Genomic DNA, 22419 nt, shown 5'->3' with positions numbered 1-22419 from the left:
GAAACAACTGAAAATATGTCTTATATTCTAGGTTCTTCAAAGTAGCCACCTTTTGCTTTGATGACTGCTTTGCACACTCTTGGCATTCTCTTGATGAGCTTCAAGAGGTAGTCACTGGAAATGGTCTTCCAACAATCTTGAAGGAGTTCCCAGAGATGCTTAGCACTAGTTGGCCCTTTTTCCTTCACTCTGCGGTCCAGCTCACCCCAAACCATCTCGATTGGGTTCAGGTCTGGTGACTGTGGAGGCCAGGTCATCTGGCGTAGCACCCCATCACTCTCCTTCTTGGTCAAATAGCCCTTACACAGCCTGGAGGTGTGTTTGGGGTTATCGGGGTCCTGTTGAAAAATAAATGATGGTCCAACTAAACGCAAACCTGATGGAATAGCATGCCGCTGCAAGATGCTGTGGTAGCCATGCTGGTTCAGTATGCCTTCAATTTTGAATAAATCCCCAACAGTGTCACCAGCAAAGCACCCCCACACCATCACACCTCCTCCTCCATGCTTCACGGTGGGAACCAGGCATGTAGAGTCCATCCGTTCACCTTTTCTGTGTCACACAAAGACATGGTGGTTGGAACCAAAGATCTCAAATTTGGACTCATCAGACCAAAGCACAGATTTCCACTGGTCTAATGTCCATTCCTTGTGTTCTTTAGCCCAAACAAGTCTCTTCTGCTTATTGCCTGTCCTTAGCAGTGGTTTCCTAGCAGCTATTTTACCATGAAGGCCTGCTGTACAAAGTCTCCTCCTAACAGTTGTTGTAGAGATGTGTCTGCTGCTAGAACTCTGTGTGGCATTGACCTGGTCTCTATTCTGAGCTGCTGTTAAACTGCGTTTTCTGAGGCTGGTGACTTGTCGCTGGTGGGATGGCTTGTATACTTTTTTTGATCAAAAATAGTTCACTAAGTACCCTATATTTAATATGCAACTTTGCTTTACATTTATATATAATGATGGTAGGGTATGAGATATATTTTTTGTCTTTTGTAGGTTTTGCTTCTTTTTGCTAGTGTGAACATGCTCCTATTTCTTGCATGTGTACCATCTTAGACCTCAGTTCACATTGCTTGGTTTTTTGCTAGAACTCTGTGTGGCATTGACCTGGTCTCTAATCTGAGCAGCTGTTAACCTGCGATTTCTGAGGCTGGTGACTCGGATAAACTTATCATCAGAAGCACAGGTGACTCTTGGTCTTCCTTTCCTGGGGCGGTCCTCATGTGAGCCAGTTTCTTTGTAGCGCTTGATGGTTTTTGCAACTGCACTTGGGGACACTTTCAAAGTTTTCCCAATTTTTCGCACTGACTGACCTTCATTTCTTAAAGTAATGATGGCCACTCGTTTTTCTTTACTTAGCTGCTTTTTTCTTGCCATAATACAAATTCTAACAGTCTATTCAGTAGGACTATCAGCTGTGTATCCACCAGACTTCTGCACAACACAACTGATGGTCCCAACTCCATTTATAAGGCAAGAAATCCCACTTATTAAACCTGACAGGGCACACCTGTGAAGTGAAAACCATTTCCGGTGACTACCTCTTGAAGCTCATCAAGAGAATGCCAAGAGTGTGCAAAGCAGTCATCAAAGCACAAGGTGGCTACTTTGAAGAACCTAGAATATAAGACATATTTTCAGTTGTTTCACACTTTTTTGTTAAGTATATAATTCCACATGTGTTAATTCATAGTTTTGATGCCTTCAGTGTGAATGTACAATTTTCATAGTCATGAAAATACAGAAAAATCTTTAAATGAGAAGGTGTGTCCAAACTTTTGTTCTGTACTATATATATATATACATACATACATACAGGGACGGACATACCAGTAGTGCAACCTGTGCTGCCACCCCTGGTTCCCAAGGGGTAAAGGGGCAACTACCAGCTCCAAAGCAGGTGGAAATTGTGCATTATGATGAGCAGAGGGCCCAGATATTGTTCTTGCACAGGGGCCCTTTTCTGTCTTTGTCCACTTCTGTGTATATATATATATATATATACGGTACATACTCAGGATATATAATATATTTATAGTGCTGTAACCCAGCCGCAGCCATGGACTACAAATGCTGACATTGCACCGGGGTCCAGCAAGTCTTTTTGCACAACTCATAGTATATATATATATGGAGCAATGGAATGAGGATTTTGGAAAAAAATACACCCCTTTTTTTCCTGGACAACTCCATGTGAGAACAGTGTACTAATGTGCATATATACTGTGGCTCAGTGGTTAGCACTGCAGCTTTGCAGCGCTGGGGTTCTGGGTTCAAATCCCACCCAGGACGACATCTGCAAGGAGGTTGTATGTTCTCCCCGTGTTTCCATGGGTTTCCTCCCACACTCCAAAGACATCCTGATAGGGAATCTAGATTGTGAGCCCCAATAGGGACAGTGCCGAAATTGTCTGTAAAGCGCTGGTGCTATGTAAGTGAGTAAAATAAATATATTTTAGTTTTTCCTTTTTTTCTCAACAGATTGGAATAGGTTTTCTTTCGCCTGGCTTCTTCATAAGGCCACTTTCACATGATTGTAATTTGGTCAGTATTTTTTATCAGTAATTTTTAAGACAAAACCAAGAGTCCAAAAATCATTAAAGATGCTGCAAATCTTTCCATTAGGCCATGTGCGCACGCTGAGTATTTGTACCAGAATTTTTGGCAGGAAAAACGCTGCTTAAATTACGTATGTTTTTGGCATGCATTTTTTTCCCCTTTTCATTTGAATCGGTGAAAAACGCTGCAAAAACACTAATAGAATTGACATGCTGCAGGTTTGAAAAAACGCTATGAAAAATTTAGCAGCGTGTGCATGAGATTTAAAAAATCTCATTCACTTTGCCGGTACTTTAAAACATTGCGTTACTTTCTTGGCAAGAAATTCAGCGTGTGAACAAACCCTTATAGTTTTTCTCTCTTTATAATTTCTGCAACACATTTTGCCAGACCAGAGATTGGTTTTGGGTTTAACCTTGGCAAACTGTCCATCAAAATCTCCCCAAAGCTCTAGAAGCTATCACATCACATTCATAAAGTTTCCCGGTAGTATCTTCACCAGGCGGTCACATCTCATTCATAAAGTTTCGCGCCAGTATCTTCACCCGGCGGTCACATCACATTTATAAAGCTTTGTGCCAGTATCTTCACCCGGCGATCACATCACGTTCATAAAGTGTTGCGCCGGTATCTTCACCCGGCGGTCACATCACTTTCATAAAGTTTCCCGCCAGTATCTTCACCCGACGATCACATCATGTTCATAAAGTTTCCCGCCAGTATCTTCACCCGGCGGTCACATCACGTTCATAAAGTGTTGCGCCGGTATCTTCACCCGGCGGTCACATCACGTTCATAAAGTTTCCCGCCAGTATCTTCACCCAGCGATCACATCATGTTCATAAAGTTTCCCGCCAGTATCTTCACCCGGTGGTCACATCACGTTCATAAAGTTTCTCGCCAGTATCTTCACTCGGCGATCACATCATGTTCATAAAGTTTCGTGCCAGTATCTTAACCCGGCGGTCACATCACGTTCATAAAGTTTCCCGCCAGTATCTTCACCCGGCGATCACATCATTCATAAAGTTTCCCGCCAGTATCTTCACCCGGCGACCCATCACGTTCATAAAGTTTCACGCCGGTGTCTTCACCCGGCGATCACATCACGTTCATAAAGTTTTGCGCCGGTATCTTCACCCGGCGGTCACATCACGTTCATAAAGTTTTGCGCCGGTATCTTCACCCGGCGGTCACATCAGGTTCATAAAGCTTTGCGCCGGTATCTTCACCCGGCGGTCACATCACATTCATAAAGTTTTGCGCCGGTATCTTCACCCGGCGGTCACATCAGGTTCATAAAGTTTTGCGCCGGTATCTTCACCCGGCGGTCACATCACGTTCATAAAGTTTTGCGCCGGTATCTTCACCCGGCGGTCACATCACATTCATAAAGTTTTGCGCCGGTATCTTCACCCGGCGGTCACATCACGTTCATAAAGTTTCGCGCCGGTATCTTCACCTGTCGGTCACATCACATTCATAAAGTTTCGCGCCGGTATCTTCACCCGGCGATCACATCACGTTCATAAAGTTTCGCGCCGGTATCTTCATCCGGCGGTAACATCACATTCATAAAGTTTCGCCCCAATATCTTCACCCGCCGATCACATCACGTTCATAAAGTTTTGCGCCAGTATCTTCACCCGATGCTTTCTCCTTCCACGAGGCTTTATGATAAATGTAATAAAGCCGTGATTATGAATTGTTGTGATATAGACAGACAGGATAAAATAAACTTCCAACGCTCCCATTCGGATTGACAAATGTTCTGATAAAAGCGTCCATATCACATTCCAATAATCTTGTTTATATCTCCATATATTGAAAATTGGATTTTTTTAGATTGTCAAATTTTTGCAGACAGGAAATAAAGAAGACAAGAAAACAAAAGCCTTGATGGAGCATTCCCAAGTCCTCCCCACCCCCCCCCCCAAAAAAAGAGATGGATCTGTTGGCAAAAAAAAATAAAAAATCCTCCTACTCCGTTATCAGTCTCTTCTCTAGGTTAGCAGTTTATTTCTACATTAATCACGTTGACAGAAGCAAGGCGACTCAATTTTCTGCCTCTCTAGCTAGGCACATCACTTTCTGTACAGCACTCAGCATGGAAACGGCAGCGTCTAAGCTGTGGTTACTGGTTTAATTGAAATGCTATCCACACTATAGGGTGCATTAAACTCCGATAACAGCAGTTCCTGTAGCCAACTTAAGTAGCTAAAAAAAATAAAAATCAAAAAAAAAAATTGCCCAACTGATAAGTCAGACAAACCGGCTAATTCTCCAAGCGTGTCTCTCATTGTGATCCGTAAAAAATGGGGGGTGTAAAAATGAATCAGAGAACCACGAAAATCAATTGACCCGCGGGTGGCTCATCAGGAGCTCAGCCTGATAAAGCTAACGGCTTTGTTGGTGTCTGCCTGCCTGCACACCGCAGATAGAGCACTTTGTAAATGAACCTGCTTTGATAAATATATTAAGGGAAGCTGTGAATAAAAGGCGAAGGTTTCTCATTTGTAAATACAGAGCCGGCTACATGGAATTAGAATGATAAAATAGAGTCCCGTGTAATTAAGTTTGTATTAGTACTGAAATCCGTGCAAATACTCTCCCCGAATTCTGAAAGAGAACTGTCGTTTCAATTAATCTGAACATCACCCCGGAATGTCGGGAACAAAATTAAGCCTGTGATAAAAAACCGGGGCCTGTATTTTGATAAGTAAATCCAATATCATTTCTTTGCGGCTCTGATCGTTGTCTGGAAATTCTGCAGCTTCTCTGCCTCCTACCCCCCCTCCCTCCCCTGTGTGTCTCTCTCATCCAGCCCTACAGTCAGGGCTAATCCACACAGAAAGGTAGCCTTCTAAAGCCGGCTGCTGCGACATATCAAAGCGGGTCATGTGTTGTCAAGATGGGCCCACGACACAAATCACAGCAACCTGCTCCGAATCTTCAGAGCCTCCCGCGTCCCACTTCAGACCTCTTATAAGTGAAATGCATAGACCTAAAATGCATAGACCTAGCAGCGAGTCAATCAGAGGGGATATAGGTAATGCAATTACTGACTCCATCTGCATTTAATGTTCTGCTAATTGACTGGTTCCAGGTGACTTCAAGACCCTATGAACAGATATATATATATATCTATATCTATATATATATAAAATATATAATAAATGACTATAAGTGGTTAGTAGGGTGTCTCAGTATTTAGTAGGCTAGAAGGGTGTCTCAGTGATTAGTACGGTGGCTCAGTGGTTAGCACAGTGGCTTCGCAGCGCTGGGGTCCTGGGTTCAAATCCCACCAAGGACAACATCTGCAAGGAGTTTGTATGTTCTCCCCGTGTTTGCGTGGGTTTTCTCCGGGTTCCCCGGTTTCCTCCTACACTCCAAAGACATACTGATAGGGAATGTAGATTGTGAGCCCCAGATGATGTCTGTAAAGCGCTGCAGAAAATGATGGCGCTATATAAGCAAACGTATAATAAACTATAAAACTGTGTATTCTACGGAAAGTACTGGATGATATGTGAATGGCGTCATTGATCCACGCATTGACTACTGGCAAATTAAATCGCCCTTTTTTCCAATTTAACTCCAAATATAGGGGCAAACATAGCATTGGTGCAAGCCAAGGAAGCCACTTCTACCTCCAAGGCCGGTGGTAGTGTGCATTATGACGACTGCAATGTGTCCGATATATTGTTCTTGGACAGGGACCCTTTTCTGTCTGTGTCCGCTCCTGTCCAAATATATGAAATCAATTTACACAATAGCAGGAAAAATTGTAGTTTAAAGGTCACTTTTCAGAATAATCTGTCCTGTGTGTAGATGAGCAGTGATGTTATTTCTGACCATTATATGACTTGTATACCACATTTATTTTTTAACAGTTTTTCCCTCTGCACTGGAAGCCTCAGCAGCTTCTCTTGCTGCACTAGAAGCCTCAGCAGCTTCTCTTGCTGCACTAGAAGCCTCAGCAGCTTCTCTTGCTGCACTAGAAGCCTCAGCAGCTTCTCTTTCTGTGCCTAGGCCTTTTTCTTCCCTCCATAGGCTTTTATAGCAACTAAGGACAGATTTGTAGACAGATTTTATCAGTTTTTGAGAGCTAATGATCAGTGCAGAAGATAAAAAAAAATGATTGATGATTGGAAAAAGAAGTGTATTTTTTGCAGATTTTAGCTATACTAAGAGTGGGGGAAAATATGCACCAAAAACGCACCTATTTTAAGCAGCGTTTTTCCTGCCAAGAGATGCAGAGATTTCTGCTTAACGTGTGCAGATATATTACATAATTTCTTATCTTCACCTGTACAATAAAAAAAGTGTAGTTGCCACTTAAGTATTTGGTGCGCAAATATTTTCCAAGGACTCAGTCTACGTTGTCGCCTTTAAAGGCTACTGGAGCCATTTTGGGTGCAGCATTGTATCCATAGCAGGTTATTTAATACATAAATTGCTGGTCAAGGCTAAGTAGGAGGATAAAGCGGCTCCAGATGATTACGAACACTAAGGTTCTCTGAAATCTAGAAGCTGAGAGCCCCTGCTGTAGGAAGCATAAATCAGCTTGTTAAAAGGCAACACCAAGTAGCTTTTAATCAAATGTCACAGACTGCAGCATTATGATTTTCCTCCCTCATTAAAAGCAGAGCCACTGAAAGCATTATTGGAGCACTAGAAGAATTGCATCTGCTGTCCTCCACTGCACACATCACCGGCCTCTCTCATCTGTGTACATGAGGCAAGAAACCCTGCACGTGAGGAACAAAGCACTGCAAGCTGAAGCTGATGGCAATGTCATCATTATCAGCAAAGATTGCATTACTCAGATCCTGCAGACTTGAATTGGTTTGAGTTGCAGTACCACAGATGGCCCACAGGCAAGAGTGGCGCTGTTTGTGTTAAGACAGTTGACCTTTTATTTTGGAAATCCCAAACAAATCTGTTTCTTACAGCAGCAATTAATCATGTACAGGACCATTTACAGTTCCCTATGCTACAGAACTGTAATGTATCCATAAAAATTGGATGAGACTCTGATGGTCCACAGGGCATCCGATTTTTTTTCTCGCACCCATCCGATTTCGAAGTGAAATCACAGCATGCTGTGCCAAATACATGTGAGAAAAAATACGCAGATTTGCACTGCCTCATTAAGTAATATTGGTGTGTGAGTGAACCCTAATAATAATAATTAATAATATCAACAGCAATAATAATAATTTAAAAAATAACTTTTATAAATACATAATTATAAATTAATAATAATGATGATAATTTCAATAAAAAATGACTTAATTAAAAAAAATCACTTATAAATATATAAATAAATAGAAAAGAATAATAATAATAACGATAATTTCAATAAAAAAGACTTACTTAAAAAAACAACACTTTTATAAATATATAAAAAAATAGAAATTAATAAATAAATAAAATCACTTATAAATATAAAAATAAATAGAAATTATTATTAATAATAATAATAATAATAATAATAATAATAACAATAATACAAATACAAACGTTACAAGGATGTGGAAATAAAAAATATCTTTGGGTGTATAGAATAAAGACATGGCGCAATGGTTCTCATTTTTCCTTACCAGTTATTTACTTGCAATATGGTCAGCCCCGTGTCTTGTGCTAACTGTTTCTTCTGTTCTTCTGAGGGGTATGGATGCTGTAAGGAAAGAAACACAACTTTAATTTGCATTGATTGGAAATACTTTGTTGCAAGTATAAAATAATCATTTCTGCAGCTGACGATCGCTAGATTGTAACAAGTCATTGTCAGGTCCATGGACCTATGATACGTGGCGCATTTATACCATGTGAATATTGGCGGTCATTAATAAATGCAGAGACATGGCGGCTACCTGTCCGCATTGGGCAAAAAATAATTTGTGTTCAACCTTTTCCCCAAATACCAGGTTTTAGGCTGATGAGTGAACACTGGTTGTATGGAGGATGGCTTTGTGGTATGAACAGTGACTGCATTTTGCTGTGTACTCCATGCCCAACATGGAAAGAAACACAAGCCTGACAAAGAGCAGCCATAAATCAGAGTTCAGAAAGCGGGGCAGCCGGTCTCCTCGCTGCTCCTACGACATGGTTCTGTGAAAGGGCACCAGCGTCCCATCCCTGGTGTTTGCACTGCGCTGTTTGCTCAGGCTGGAATGCTCCATTGCAGATACATTAGCCCAAGTCGAACAATAAATATCATCCATTCAGCGCCGAGCAAACTTTTTTTTTTTCCCCTTCTATGAAGGAATTAGTTAGTTTAAAGGACAGCGATACAATGGGTTACATGAGTTTCCCCCCTTTTCCGAGCGTAGCCCGGATAGGAACCAGTTTATTGTTTGTGTGCCAAATGCATAGATATTGGGGCATGGAGAAAAGAAAGAGGCACTCGAATGCAATTTGTGATGCCGAGCTGAGTGTAATAGTATATAATTGTGACTAATGACATAGAAGGGTTTCTGCCTGGTAGAAACTGGCAGTCGTTACGGTGTGTCGCCAGGCGGGCGAGAGGGTGGAGGCAGCACAGGGTTAATTCTGTTTGTATGTATACCACGGGCTTTTAATATTCTGCAAATGTTAACACAGAAAGATGATAATGCCAAGTTAATATGGGTTAAGGATAAAATGAAATACATTTTTTCTGATTGCTGGGTGCTGACAATTTTTTGGCTTCCTCAGCAGCCTCTCTATTGAATCCATGTAATTACACCCAGGCTTTCCCCCTTTGTGCCCCCCTCGCTGCTCCTCCTCTCCGCCTGCCCATGCTGCTAATGACCTCCTCACTGTTATCAAAACCACTAATAGTCCTGGGCCCAGGGAAAAGCACTGATCTGGGCATATTGGGAAGCTCGGGGGGTAATTTGCATGGGGCTTGCAGGGTCCGCTCACACTCATCTCGCCCCATCACTGCTCGACTGTCAAAGACTGTGAACAGCCTGTGTGATAAATGCTACCTCTAACCCATAGACCCGCTCCCAACAATGCCACCGCCACCTATTCTCCTGGCGGTAATGGAGATAATGAATGAGCTCTGACGAGAAACCCAGCTCATCACCATCCCAGGGTGGCTGGGAACGGAGTGCCTCCAACTGCACCGAGAAAAAAAAAGGAGCCTTAATTGGCTGAAAACATCATTTAAGCAAAAAAAGGGGGGACGCAGTATGTTAATTTCACCCACTGAGAATGTGCAAAGCTGTTAACTAGTTCTGTGCACCATGACGTGGACCTCTGCTCGATTCACTGTTTAATCCCTTTGATGCAGTGCGCTCCTTAGTGGCGCTTTGGGGACTCCTTTTGGCCCGTACTTTGTGCCCTATACAGAATGAACAGTGACACAGAAAAAGAATCGATGGTAAATTGATTACAGGCTCTGCCCCTCCTGGTGCTCGGTGACATCCTGAATACGGAGAGCACCAGGATTTACCCCGCAGTGCACACAAATAAAACACCACTTTACAGGTTAGTAAACAGAAAGGTTGTCCTTGAGCGGAGATACTTTTCACTTCAGTCATTCCTCAGCCATTTTATGCCATAATGAGCTCCTAGTGGCAGCACTAAGTGTACATCTTTCCACTGGCCCTTTAAGTCCCTAACTGTGCCAACTGGACCACTGAACCGCAACAGCATGTCCGATATATGTCTAAGTAGTAATACATATACCGATTATATTGTATTATAACCCTGTGTTTAAGGCCTCATTCAGACAGACTTTTTAATGTACGTGTTTTATCTATTTTTTCAAAGATGGAAAACGTACCCATTATAATCTATGCTGCTGTTCACATGTTAGTATTGTTTTGTGGATTGTTTGTCCGTAAAAAAATCACGTAGACATGTCCGTTTTGGATTGGAGTCATGGATCAAAACTACCTGTACAAGTCTATGGGTCCGTAAAAAATCACTAACAGCACATGGCGTCAGTGTGCACTCCTTGTGCTGTTTGTGATTATCATTGTGATGAATAGGAGAAGCTGTGTAATTTATTTATTTAGTTTTTCACATGAGAAAATCACTGATGATACACTGATGGTAAAAGCTGAACAAACACTGATGACTCTCAGATACAAAACACTGATGACACTCGGATCAAAAACTCTGATGAAAATCAGATCCAAGACACTGATAAAACTGTGGTCTAAAACACTTATGAAAATCAGATCCGAAACACAGATGAAACGCGGATGCAAAACACTGATGAAACTTGGATCCAAGGCACTGACGAAACTTGGATCCAAGACACTGATGAAACTCGGATCTAAAACACTGACGAAACTCGGATCCAAGTCACTGACGAAACTCGGATCCAAGACCCTGACGAAACTCGGATCCAAGACACTGACGAAACTCGGATCCAAGACACTGATGAAACTCGGATCCAAGACACTGACGAAACTCGGATGCAAAACACTGACGAAACTCGGATCCAAGACACTGACGAAACTCGGATCCAAGACACTGACGAAACTCGGATCCAAGACACTGACGAAACTCGGATCCAAGACACTGACGAAACTCGGATCCAAGACACTGACGAAACTCGGATCCAAGACACTGACGAAACTCGGATCCAAGACACTGATGAAACTCTGATCTGAAACACTGATAAAACTCGGATCCAAGACACTGATGAAACTAGGATGCAAAACACTGACGAAACTCGGATCCAAGACACTGATGAAACTCTGATCTGAAACACTGATAAAACTCGGATCCAAGACACTGATGAAACACTCATGGTAAAAACTGAACAAACACTGATGACACTCAGATACAAAACACTGTTGAAAATCAGACCTAAAACACTGATGAGACTCAGATACAAAACAATGATGAAAATCAGACCTAAAACACTGATGACCTAAAACACTGATGAGACTCAGATACAAAACACTGATGAAAATCAGACCTAAAACACTGATGAAAATCGGATCTGAAACACTGATGAAACTCTGATCCAAAACACTGACGAAACTCGGATCCAAGACACTGACAAAACTCGGATCCAAGACACTGACAAAACTCAGATCCAAGACACTGACGAAACTCGGATCCAAGACACTGACGAAACTCGGATCCAAGACACTGACGAAACTCGGATCCAAGACACTGACGAAACTCGGATCCAAGACACTGACAAAACTCGGATCCAAGACACTGATGAAACTAGGATGCAAAACACTGACGAAACTCGGATCCAAGACACTGATGAAACTCTGATCTGAAACACTGATAAAACTCGGATCCAAGACACTGATGAAACACTCATGGTAAAAACTGAACAAACACTGATGACACTCAGATACAAAACACTGTTGAAAATCAGACCTAAAACACTGATGAGACTCAGATACAAAACACTGATGAAAATCAGACCTAAAACACTGATGAGACTCAGATACAAAACACTGATGAAAATCAGACCTAAAACACTGATGAAAATCGGATCTGAAACACTGATGAAACTCTGATCCAAGACACTGACGAAACTCGGATCCAAGACACTGACAAAACTCGGATCCAAGACACTGACGAAACTCGGATCCAAGACAATGACAAAACTTGGATCCAAGACACTGATAAAAATCAGATACAAAACCACTGATGAAACTCGAATCCAAGACACTTATGACACTCAAATACAAAACACTGATGAAAATCAGATCCAAAACACTGATGAAAATTGGATTGTTTTTTTGCATACAATAAGATCACGGATGTCTGAATGAGGCCTAAAGCTACTATGATCCAGGGGTGGTCCAGGCTTGGGGCTGTCACTCTATGTGACTACAGACTTGTAAATCTTCACAGCGCACGCTATCAGGATTCACCAGTGTCGGGAGATGGCAGGCTCATGATCACAAGTATGCAATTTGCATACATCTGGTCACATTCCGACTAGATATAGCCAGCCTTGCTCAATACACTTGCATTGAGGAAGGCCGTGCACATCTAGTCTGTATGTGACTGCATGTATGCAAATACTGGCTGTCATGCAAATTGAATTAAAAAACTACATCTGAAAACCTGGACATGTGAACACACCCCTCCGGACCCTTGAATATTGATGCAATTTGAGATACATTGTATTCACATGTACTTTGTCATTTCCTTTTTTGTCATAGGAAAAGAAAGCTAGTGTCCGTCACACGACGGGCACCTATGCTGTCCGATGGATCCCATTGACTTATAATGTCGTCTGTAGTTTTCCATCCAGCTTCTAAAATTGCTGAAAATACATTGCTACGTGGCTTCGCTAATTTTTCCATCAAATGCAATGGAATTTATGACAGAGCCCCCAATGCACATGTGATCCCAGACAAGAAAATATGTTGGTTTGTTAAATGGTCTTGTATTTATCCAGAGAAGCAAATCGGTCTAGTCACAAGGCATCCATAGAGGTTTATGTCTGTGTAACATGGCAGATGTGCCATTCAGGGATCTGAGAAAGCTGGGTGACAAGCTTTGTGCCATATACAGTTTAATTGTCATACTTAGGCCTCATTCAGACATCTGTTTTTCTCACACACCAAGAAACTTTGAACAGAGTTTGGTCCAAGTGTCATCAGTTTTTCTCGTACATGAAGAGAAAAAAAGTTTCTGCACCTCCTCTATTCTACAGTCCATGAACATTGGACCGCGCTCAGATATCTTCCTCGTGCCGTCCGATTTTTTTCACTAACAAATACACTTGCATTGTTGATTTTGATCTGACACTCAGATCAAAATCAGACATGTCTCCGCAATTTTACGTGGGCTGGTCTTTCTGTAGAAACCCATGAACATGTGAACAGCACCATAGACTTATCACAGGTACGAGCGCATTTCGCAAAAGTACGGAGAGTATTCGTACCCAAAAAACGGACATCTAAGTGAGGTCTTATTGTCACCTGGCTTTCCCAGAAACAGATATAACTTCGGTAACCTACTGCATATATTTCCTACTCCTTATAATCTTACAAAGATCTGTGATCCAGACAATGCACAAATAATGCCTACGGCAATCTCGTATGACTGCAGTCCTCACTCATCTGATATAAATCTTGACCGATCTTGTTCTTCCAAATTAGACACTCATTATACTTTATTGCACTTTCCATGCTACAAATTGCTGCATTCATTACTTGGAGAAGTAGCAAAGGTAAGTATGAGTAGTGTTGTTGCAAGCTAGTAAATATTGACTAATACTGTCCTAATTTGTATCACAAGAACATAAGTGCAGCAACGATGTAGAACATGTGCAAAGAGCTTGTGACAAAGCGGGGTTAAATATCCTGCAGCAGAACGGAGTTCCTGGCACCTGTAGATCCTGGTAGCGCTTAAGGAGTTAAACTTATCCGAGGACGCATGCGTAAAAGAAGTGTGAGGAGGAAGGCAGAACGATTGCATAAAGAGAGCCGGTGTGGGAGGCCACATCTCATATTAGAGATTATAATGCAAAATATGGGAACACACGATCAGCGTGGGCGTAATTAAATTAATTAGCGATATAAAGCACTCTGAGGGAAGTGTCTCCACACACAGAGGTATATGGATAAAACAGGTTTTAAATATTTAGTAGGAAGCCATCTGCTACATGCTGGTTTGTTCCTGAGAAATATAAATAAATAGATTTTATGTCTAAACCCTTGTGCATGTCCCCTGCCTCCGACGAGGTTACATTTACCTCCCCGTGACATCGGGAGTACGGCGCGGCCACCTCGCTGGATTGTACGTTCCTTTGGCTTAGGTGAGGCATCTCTGGGTGGTAGGACTGTATGTGACTAATTAAAGCACTAATACTTGCTTCTCTCTGGATTTCGGCTCGCACACACTCCAGCTGGCCAGACATCTGACATGGCCGCATGACTCGTTCCTCATGTGATTTTCCTGATCATTGTCCAAACTATTTTGAAGGTATACGGGCTTGGGTAGTGGTGCAGCCCATAGCCACCAAAGAAATGCAAAAGAAAACAAAATTACATATGACGTTTGCTGTCAATCATCAATTGTGGGGTGTTTCCAGTACTGAGGGGCCAACTGGACTTTGGTTTCTTGCAGAAAAATATTCTGGGAGCCCACCCTCCATCTACACGGGACCGGATCTATCATTGATAAGGTTGAATGGATCAGCCCAAAAGACATAGACATCAAGGGCCGATGCAGATGACCATTCTCTCTCCACCCAAGAGAATTGATCTGATTACACTAATCATACTCTGATCAGAGTGGGATCCGATTTTCTCAGATGTGGAGAATTAAAAAAAAAAGTTTCTCCATTTAGTTTGTTCGTGAAAATGTCATCGGTCTGATATTTTCCATGGTCCCATAGACATCACTAGGGGGGTGCCATCCAATTATCGGAGGCAAATTGTGAATGTTGCGATTTTTTTCCTTGGACCACTCGGAACAAAAAATGAACATGTGCGCGGTCTCACTGAATAACATTGGTCCGAGTGCGATCTGATGTTTTGACAGAAAATACGGTCGTCTGCAAGAGTCCTAATAGTGAATGATCGTCAGCTCCATATGGGCTTGTCTGAGCTTATTGTGTCATAACCTGAGGGTATCGGAAGATTGTGTTGTACGTAGACCAGTTCCCTCTTGCCTACAAAGATGCCCCGAAGATCTTACTGCCTCATTCTACATAACTGAAGACCCTCCATGTGTTGATGTTGTGTGGTGCCTCCGTATGGCACCATATTACTGAGATGTTCTCCTAAGAAAATGCTGGAAAAAAACTATAATAAGTGAAAAAGCATTTCTTAAATTTCCACATGTAGCCTCAGGGTTGTTTTCATGGAAAACATGGATTGGTCGGTTCAGATTTTACTTGTTTATGACAGATGGAAGCATCACAAGGATGTCTGTTGTCCACTCATTTCACAACACCCTCATGGAATCTCTAGCATATACAGTACAATCACTTTAGTGGAGGTTGTCAGGTTACCTTGGATCATCAAACATTTATCTTTATTATATATATTGTATATACACAATACTGTACAAAACTTTTAGGCAGGTGTGGAATAAATATTCAAAAAATAAAAGTGTTAATAGTTTATTTGTATCAATTAACAAAATGCAAAGTGAATGAACAAAAGAGAAATCTAAGTAAGATCAATACTTGGTGTGACCGCTCTTTACCTTCATAGCATTACTTCTTCTAGGTACACTTGTACTTGCACACAGTTTTTGAAGGAACTCTGCAGGAGGTTGTCCCAAACATCTTAGAGAACTAACCACAGATCTTCTGTGGATGTCACTTGTACCAATCCTTCTTCCTTTTCATGTAATCTCAGACAGACTGGATGATGTTTAGATCAGGCCATATCATCAGTTTTGATCCAATTGATGGATTTGCACAGGTGACATCCACAGAAGATCAGTAGTTAGTTCTCCAAGTTGTTTGGAAAAACCTTCCTGCCGAGTTCTTTCAAAAAACTGTGTACAAGTGCAAGTACCTAGAAGAAGTGATGATGTTTTGAAGATAAGGGACGGTCACACCAAATATTGATGTGATTTAGATTTAATAAACTTTTGCTCCGTACTGTATATACAGAATAATTTTATATATCACTCCTAGATAGTTATATATAAATTATCTTTTCTAATCTCCATGTAATGTTTTGTGTCCGGTTTTCTGTTAATACCAGTAAGATACTTATTTTTTTCTTATAATGTTTTTCTAATTCTTTACCAGCCCGGAAATGGTAACCGCCATGCCTGAAAGATGCAACAAGAGCATGGAGGTTAAGCCATTATCCAATCCCAGGAGTTGCGTTATCACAAGGCAGTGCTGTAATGCCTCAGTACCTTTGCGGGAACATGCTCTTTTAAAAGCTCATTACTAGAAACCCGCTTTTTCTCAAGGGCATTATGTGTCCAGTAGGCCTCATTTTAAGCATCTCAAACCTTCACTGTCAGACTATCGGAGCAAGCACTTTTATTTTTACCTAGGTCCACTTCCACTCAACTATCTGCATGCGGCAGCATTAACCCTTTGGAAACGCCTCTCCATTGATTCGCACTGTCCTAGGAGAACGTAGTAGACATTAAATTAAATCACCACGGCACGTGCTAACCCGATGAGCAAGATTGAATTACAGTTCTATTATAATTTGATTTATCAAGCCGAAATTGCATTTCATACACTGTGTTTGGGTGTAAACACCTATATAGCTCCATGTGTTGGTATTACGAGTCGTCTAAAAATGGAAAAGGTCAATACACACATCGGTGCGTTGCCACTTCCCAACTTCAGAGAAGTGGCGTTGCACTTTAGTGGTCTAAAAAGTTTTTGATCTACCCTAATTGCATGAGTTTGGATACTCTAGTTTCCTAGATTGGGTATAAGCGCTTAGAGTAAAGTCAGCAGGACTGGTCGATCACATTGGATAGGTATGGGGATGGTCCTCAACATGATAGCGAGGAGAACAGATTGTTCTTCCTGGTGTTGAGTAGTGCCGGGAGCGGGTAACTTGCCTCTGCCTATACCGAACACATGAACGCTTGGCCCTGCATATGTATGGGGGAGGGGAGATATAGGTGATCAAGTGCTCCCATCAGTATGGCTCCGGCTAAGGCTGGGGTCACACCACCGTATTTTCTCTCATCCGAGAGAATCTGGCTGATTATGTTAATGACACTCTGGTCAGAGTTTGATCAGAATTTGATCACAGTGTGATTTGATCTTCTAGGATGTGGAAAAGATTGGGAAAAAAAATTGTCCCCATCTTCTCCATTGTGTCAGATCGTTAAAATCGCACCACACTCAGATGTCATCCGAGTGCAATCCGATGTTTTCCACGGACTCATTGACTTGGATGGCCGAGTGCGATCTGAATATCAGATGCAAATTGTGCATGCATTCTCTGTCCGAGGAAAAAAATCAGATGTGTGCATGGCCCCATAGACTAACATTGTCCGAGTGGGATCTGAAAATACGGTCGTCTGCACGAGCCCAAGCTGTGAGTTTACACAGCGCCTTGGAATATGTTGGTGCTATATAAATAACAGCTAGTAAGCAATTTGTGACGTTTATGTCATTGAAGCTTCTACATGTTACTTGGGGGTGGACATACTATTGATGCAATCTATGCAGTCACACAGGGGCCAAAGAAGTAAGGGGGTCACATCCACTTTAAAATCAGTAAACAGCTACGGTCACAGACACATTGTTGAACTGCAAAGGGCCCATGTACTGTCCTTGCACCAGGGTCCTCTTCTATGTCCCCCACTGATGTTCCTTATGGATGTGGAGGATGGACCCAGACAAAATACGGCCTTTTCCCTTCTCCAATGGGGTATTGTAACTGTAAAACACATTAATGGATGAGCATACTCAGTGTGTTACAGGAGCCCCCCTTTCTCTAAGGGGCGACAGTAAGAAAATCGCAACTAAACACAAATATTTCAGTTTTGTTTCTATTTGTGGAGGGAATGAGACTCTTGCATTAAATGCCACTTGATATCTGACATGGTCTCTGCCGGTAACCTGATTTGGGACTTTATTAGGCTGATAGTAATGGATGAGGGTAGTGCGGATCAGAAGTCCCAGAGGAGAAGAGCAGGAATAGTCGGCACGTTGTCCAGTGCAGCACAATACACCCCGGATTGTACATGTTCTGTGACAGGTCCATAAGTGAGCACACGAGAGGATTCACGCTGCAGCACCCCTCCGCCATCACCCGGACTCAGCACATCCACAGCACCCAGTCAGCTCGGGGCGCAGGGCAGAAGAAGCAGGCCAAGGGCTCTGCCAGGGATCAGCAATAATCCCAGCCTCAGGCTCTGCCATCCTCCAGATAAGCTGCAACTTCCCTTCAACTGATGAATGCTGAAAAAATCCAGCACCCAGAGGTGCTGAAAGAAGCTGGGATGTCTGTCAGCAGCGAAAAGCCTGGCAACTCTCAGACTAGCCTGACAAGCCGAGCAAAGTCTTTCCGCCATGCTCATACTATCATACTCTTTGTTCTGTGCCATTAAGCAGCATTGCTTGATTCTGCATGAGGATTTTCAGTGCACAAGTCTCTTATCATCATCTTCAGAGCACAGTTGCCTCCTTGCAGATCTAGTACTGATCTGGTATGAGGCGGCGTGCGCTGTGGGTGTGTAGATCACTTCTGTAAATGGGTTTATATTGTGCCTGAGCAGAGAGGCAGCAGCGTGAGAAGTGCTGAGGTTGTGCAATGTGCCGGCTCCAGGTATCCCTGGGCGGCTGCGGATAATATGAATTCTCTCCTTTAGTTGATCAACCTATTCTGGCCTCCACTCCTCTACATTGACTAGGAGCAAAACTCTGTGTGCTCAAGGTGCTGAGTATTATTTATCAGGGCTTCTGATAGTTGTAACCCTCCATTATTCTTATAATGGCTGATGACCGCTATAACTGGACAAGTGCTATCCGTTGTTTTGACAGATAGCACTTGTACGCGTGTTATTCTATGGGACTGTGCACATGTCCGATTTTGTCCTCGTACCGAGTCGTCCAAGCAAAAAAAAAACGCAGCATGCACAACGTGCCTCCAAGAGTCGGATGGCACTCACCAATTCATATCTATGGGTCCATGATGACATCCGAGGGTGGAAAAAGTGGAGAAACTTTTTTTTTTCTTCTTTCCACCTCTGAGAAAATCGGATCAAACTCTGAACAAACTCTGAACAAACTCTGAACAAACTCTGAACAAACTCTGAACAAACTCTGAACAAACTCTGAACAAACTCTGAACAAACTCCGATCAAACTCTGATTAGCATAACCGGGTCGATTTTCTCGGATGGAGAGAAACAAGTCATCTGCACTTGACCTAAGGGTCAAAACTTCACACTGTACTAATTACTAGAAAACAAAATAAGCCAATCAAAATTCTAAAATGCCATGTGATCACTTGAGACGTGGTGGTGGGAATGTCATGTTGTAACTGTATGGCTACATTCATCTAGGTAATGTGCAAGTGTGTAAAATGGACCTTTGTAATCCTTCTATAGTAGAGTAGGTTTCCCATCCAGCAAACATACGCCTGGATCATACTATTTAATAAAAACATAAAAGATGGACATAGCGGAACAAGTTTTAAAAAAAACAGATCATTTGGGCTCCACAACTCTGAGCTCTCTGACACTGCCCAACTGTCTGCTCATAGTCCCCGAATATGTTCTCTGATTACTCGTACACATTGCAGAAAAAAGTTCTTATCCAATGGGTGCGATTTACGGAGCAAGAAGCTTCCAAAACTGGCCCCCATGCTGATTTCACATTTTGGACCCCTTCATGTTTTGTTTTATCATTTTAAATGATTATAAATAATAACTCCAACAAAGTTTTCATAGATTTTGTTACAAGTGTTTCCGGTTACTTTTTTATTTTGTACTATTTTGGACATATAAGTTTTTCTTCTATAAACAAGCCTATATAAAAACGCCACAGAAAAGGTCGTACCCGGAACAAGCTGAAATTTCAGAAAAATGCTACCCACCCCAAAAGAATTCCTGTGGCATGGACCTTAGAGTTTTTGAAGCAAAAATTCTCCAATCAAAACTCATTTTATTTGAATTCGTAGTTTTTGAAGTTTTCTGCTCCAAAAAGTTTAGATAAAAACTCAGTGTGAACACACCGTTAGGTTATATTAATACAACATCTTTTCAGGTAGATTCTGCCTGGAACTCACCTAAAAATGTGCTAAAAAAACACCAAACAGAATGCACATAGGAATAGCAAATAAAAGCAACTTGCTCTGCATGTGTTCAGTCTTTTTACCGTTTCGGGTTTCCAAACCCATGAAGATGTAAGCTGACCAGAATCTGCTCACTGATATATACAATTTAAAAAAAAAACGGCGACGTCAAAGCCATTGCAAAAAACACCAGAAAAGATATTAAAAAGACGCTTGAGAAAAAAACACTGCTGGCATTTTCCTGGAGCGTATTTTACAGGAAAAACTCAGTGGGTACACTGGCACCTAAAAGACACCGTATGCACATAACCTAAGGCGGGGGGATATAGCAGCGTATCTTCATTCAAGAGAATCGCGCCGATTATGATAATCCCACTCTGATCATGGTTTGATCATAACGTGATACCATTTTCTCAGATAAGGAGAAGATGGAAAAAAAATGTCTTCTCTTCTCCATTGTGTAAGTCCGTGGAAATGATTTTTTTCCACGGACCCATTGACTTGCATGGCTGAGTGCCACCCGTATATCAGATCCATCTCGGGCATGGCATGTTTTTCCTCGGAGGAAGAAATCTGATATGTGCACGGACCCATAGAATAATATTGGTCAGTGTGAGATCCAGTGTTTTGTCAGACCGAAAATACAGTCGTGTGCGTGAGCCCTTAACGTGACATCTGATTACAGAGCTATTAAAAATGCCAACAAGAATGCCATGAAAAGTCTACTTTTTCCCCCGACAAGCAATGCGCTGGATTTATTAATATTGTGCCACTTTCTTTAGGCTCAAAGTATTTGTGCAAACTACACTAGGAAAGTGGTAGTGTAAGAAAAAAGTATTATTTCCACCGAGGAGTGCCACATTTACTATAGGGTGTGTGGCACTGTGATAAATTTAGCTTAGCCCATTGAGTATTATCCGGTCTTAACTTTAGGACAGTAGTAATCTCCTAGTGTCTACGGTCCGGACATATTAGCACCCTGATAAGCAAATCACAATTCTATTCACAATGCGGGTCATCAAATATAAAGGTAAATGATGACACCAGTGTGCACGAGCTATTTGCACTTTTTGCACTTTTTTAACCCCCTATGTTGTCAGTAGACAAGAAGGGTTCATAAACAAGGAACAATCTCAGTTCCTTGTTCCAGCAAGCACTGGAAAGGTTAGAAATGTAACCATTGCTCGGGGATATTATTGAAAGACAACACACCCAACATTTTGTATTTTTTTTAATTACATCAACAGAATGGCTGATTTCCAAGATTTCTTAGTCCCCAAATTTTTAGATCAGGTCCGGACATGGAGAAATGTCATTGACCTCTGATCTCAATGCACCTTTACTCCTATTGGGCACTTGCTAAATGTCAGCAGGAGGTCAGATGTCAGCCCGGAGGAACACAACTAACTAGCAACTAAAATAACTTCCTAGCCAACCCAAAATAAATAATGCTGCCAACCGGAAACATACTGGCAGATTTTACCAGCAAGCCATAATCATAAGCAGGATACAGCCGGCCTGGTTAGGCAGTTACGATGCCGGTAGACACAATATTTTTCTTTCTTCATATTGTGAAGCCCAATAAAATAATGAAGCAGAAGGACCCAGAAGGCCACGGTTTCCCAATTTATTAGATTGCTTAAACTAAAGATTTTTTTTGAAGACACAAAAAGGTTAATCTGATTATGGTTAGAGGCTAAACCTACTAAGCTGAATGAGGCCTGCAACATATGTTCCAGCGGAGTGGTAGATGAAAGAGGATCTTCTAGACTAGAGGCCTACAGGGTTCAAGGCTGGCAATTAGGGAGAACGTCCACTCTACAGATAGGACTTCCCAGCTGATTTGTATCTTTCTCAGTTTACCGTCTTGCAAAATCCCTGCATTGCACTGGTCATACACATTGGAGAGCTGCCGGCTGAGCGTTCAGCTGACGGCTCTCTCTCCCAGATCTCCCATACACATTACATGGTCGTCCAATCCCACCAAAACTGTCAGGTTTGGGTGATTTTTATGTAAGACAGTAGGTAATGCAACAACCTGTCTATGTCACTACTAACGTTAACTCAGACGGCTGACTTGAGGCCTCAAGCAAACAACTGTATTAAGGGTTCTTAGCTCCCACAGAGCTCTAGGGTGTATTACCAGAACTTCAAATGTCTCCGATATTAATAATACATCAGGCTGCA

General features: G+C 42.0%; 1 protein-coding gene across 11 annotated transcripts in view; it reads right to left on the bottom strand.

The window, feature by feature from the left end:
- The window catches only part of MEIS2 (Meis homeobox 2), a 158507-nt gene that overhangs the window by 28917 nt on the left and 107171 nt on the right, over positions 1-22419 (bottom strand). For all 11 annotated transcript variants that reach the window (XM_073639023.1, XM_073639027.1, XM_073639029.1 and 8 more), the window contains one exon: positions 8165-8241. In XM_073639023.1, coding sequence (XP_073495124.1) covers positions 8165-8241 — 77 coding nt within the window. The remainder of the gene's footprint in view (positions 1-8164; positions 8242-22419) is intronic.

This window comes from Phyllobates terribilis, unplaced genomic scaffold (genome assembly GCF_046119375.1).
Source record: "Phyllobates terribilis strain yellow unplaced genomic scaffold, ASM4611937v1 Scaffold_7__3_contigs__length_470593459, whole genome shotgun sequence".
Lineage (NCBI taxonomy): Eukaryota > Metazoa > Chordata > Amphibia > Anura > Dendrobatidae > Phyllobates > Phyllobates terribilis.
The sequence above is the reverse complement of the archived record's forward strand: the minus strand, read 5'-3'. Positions and strand labels throughout refer to the sequence as shown.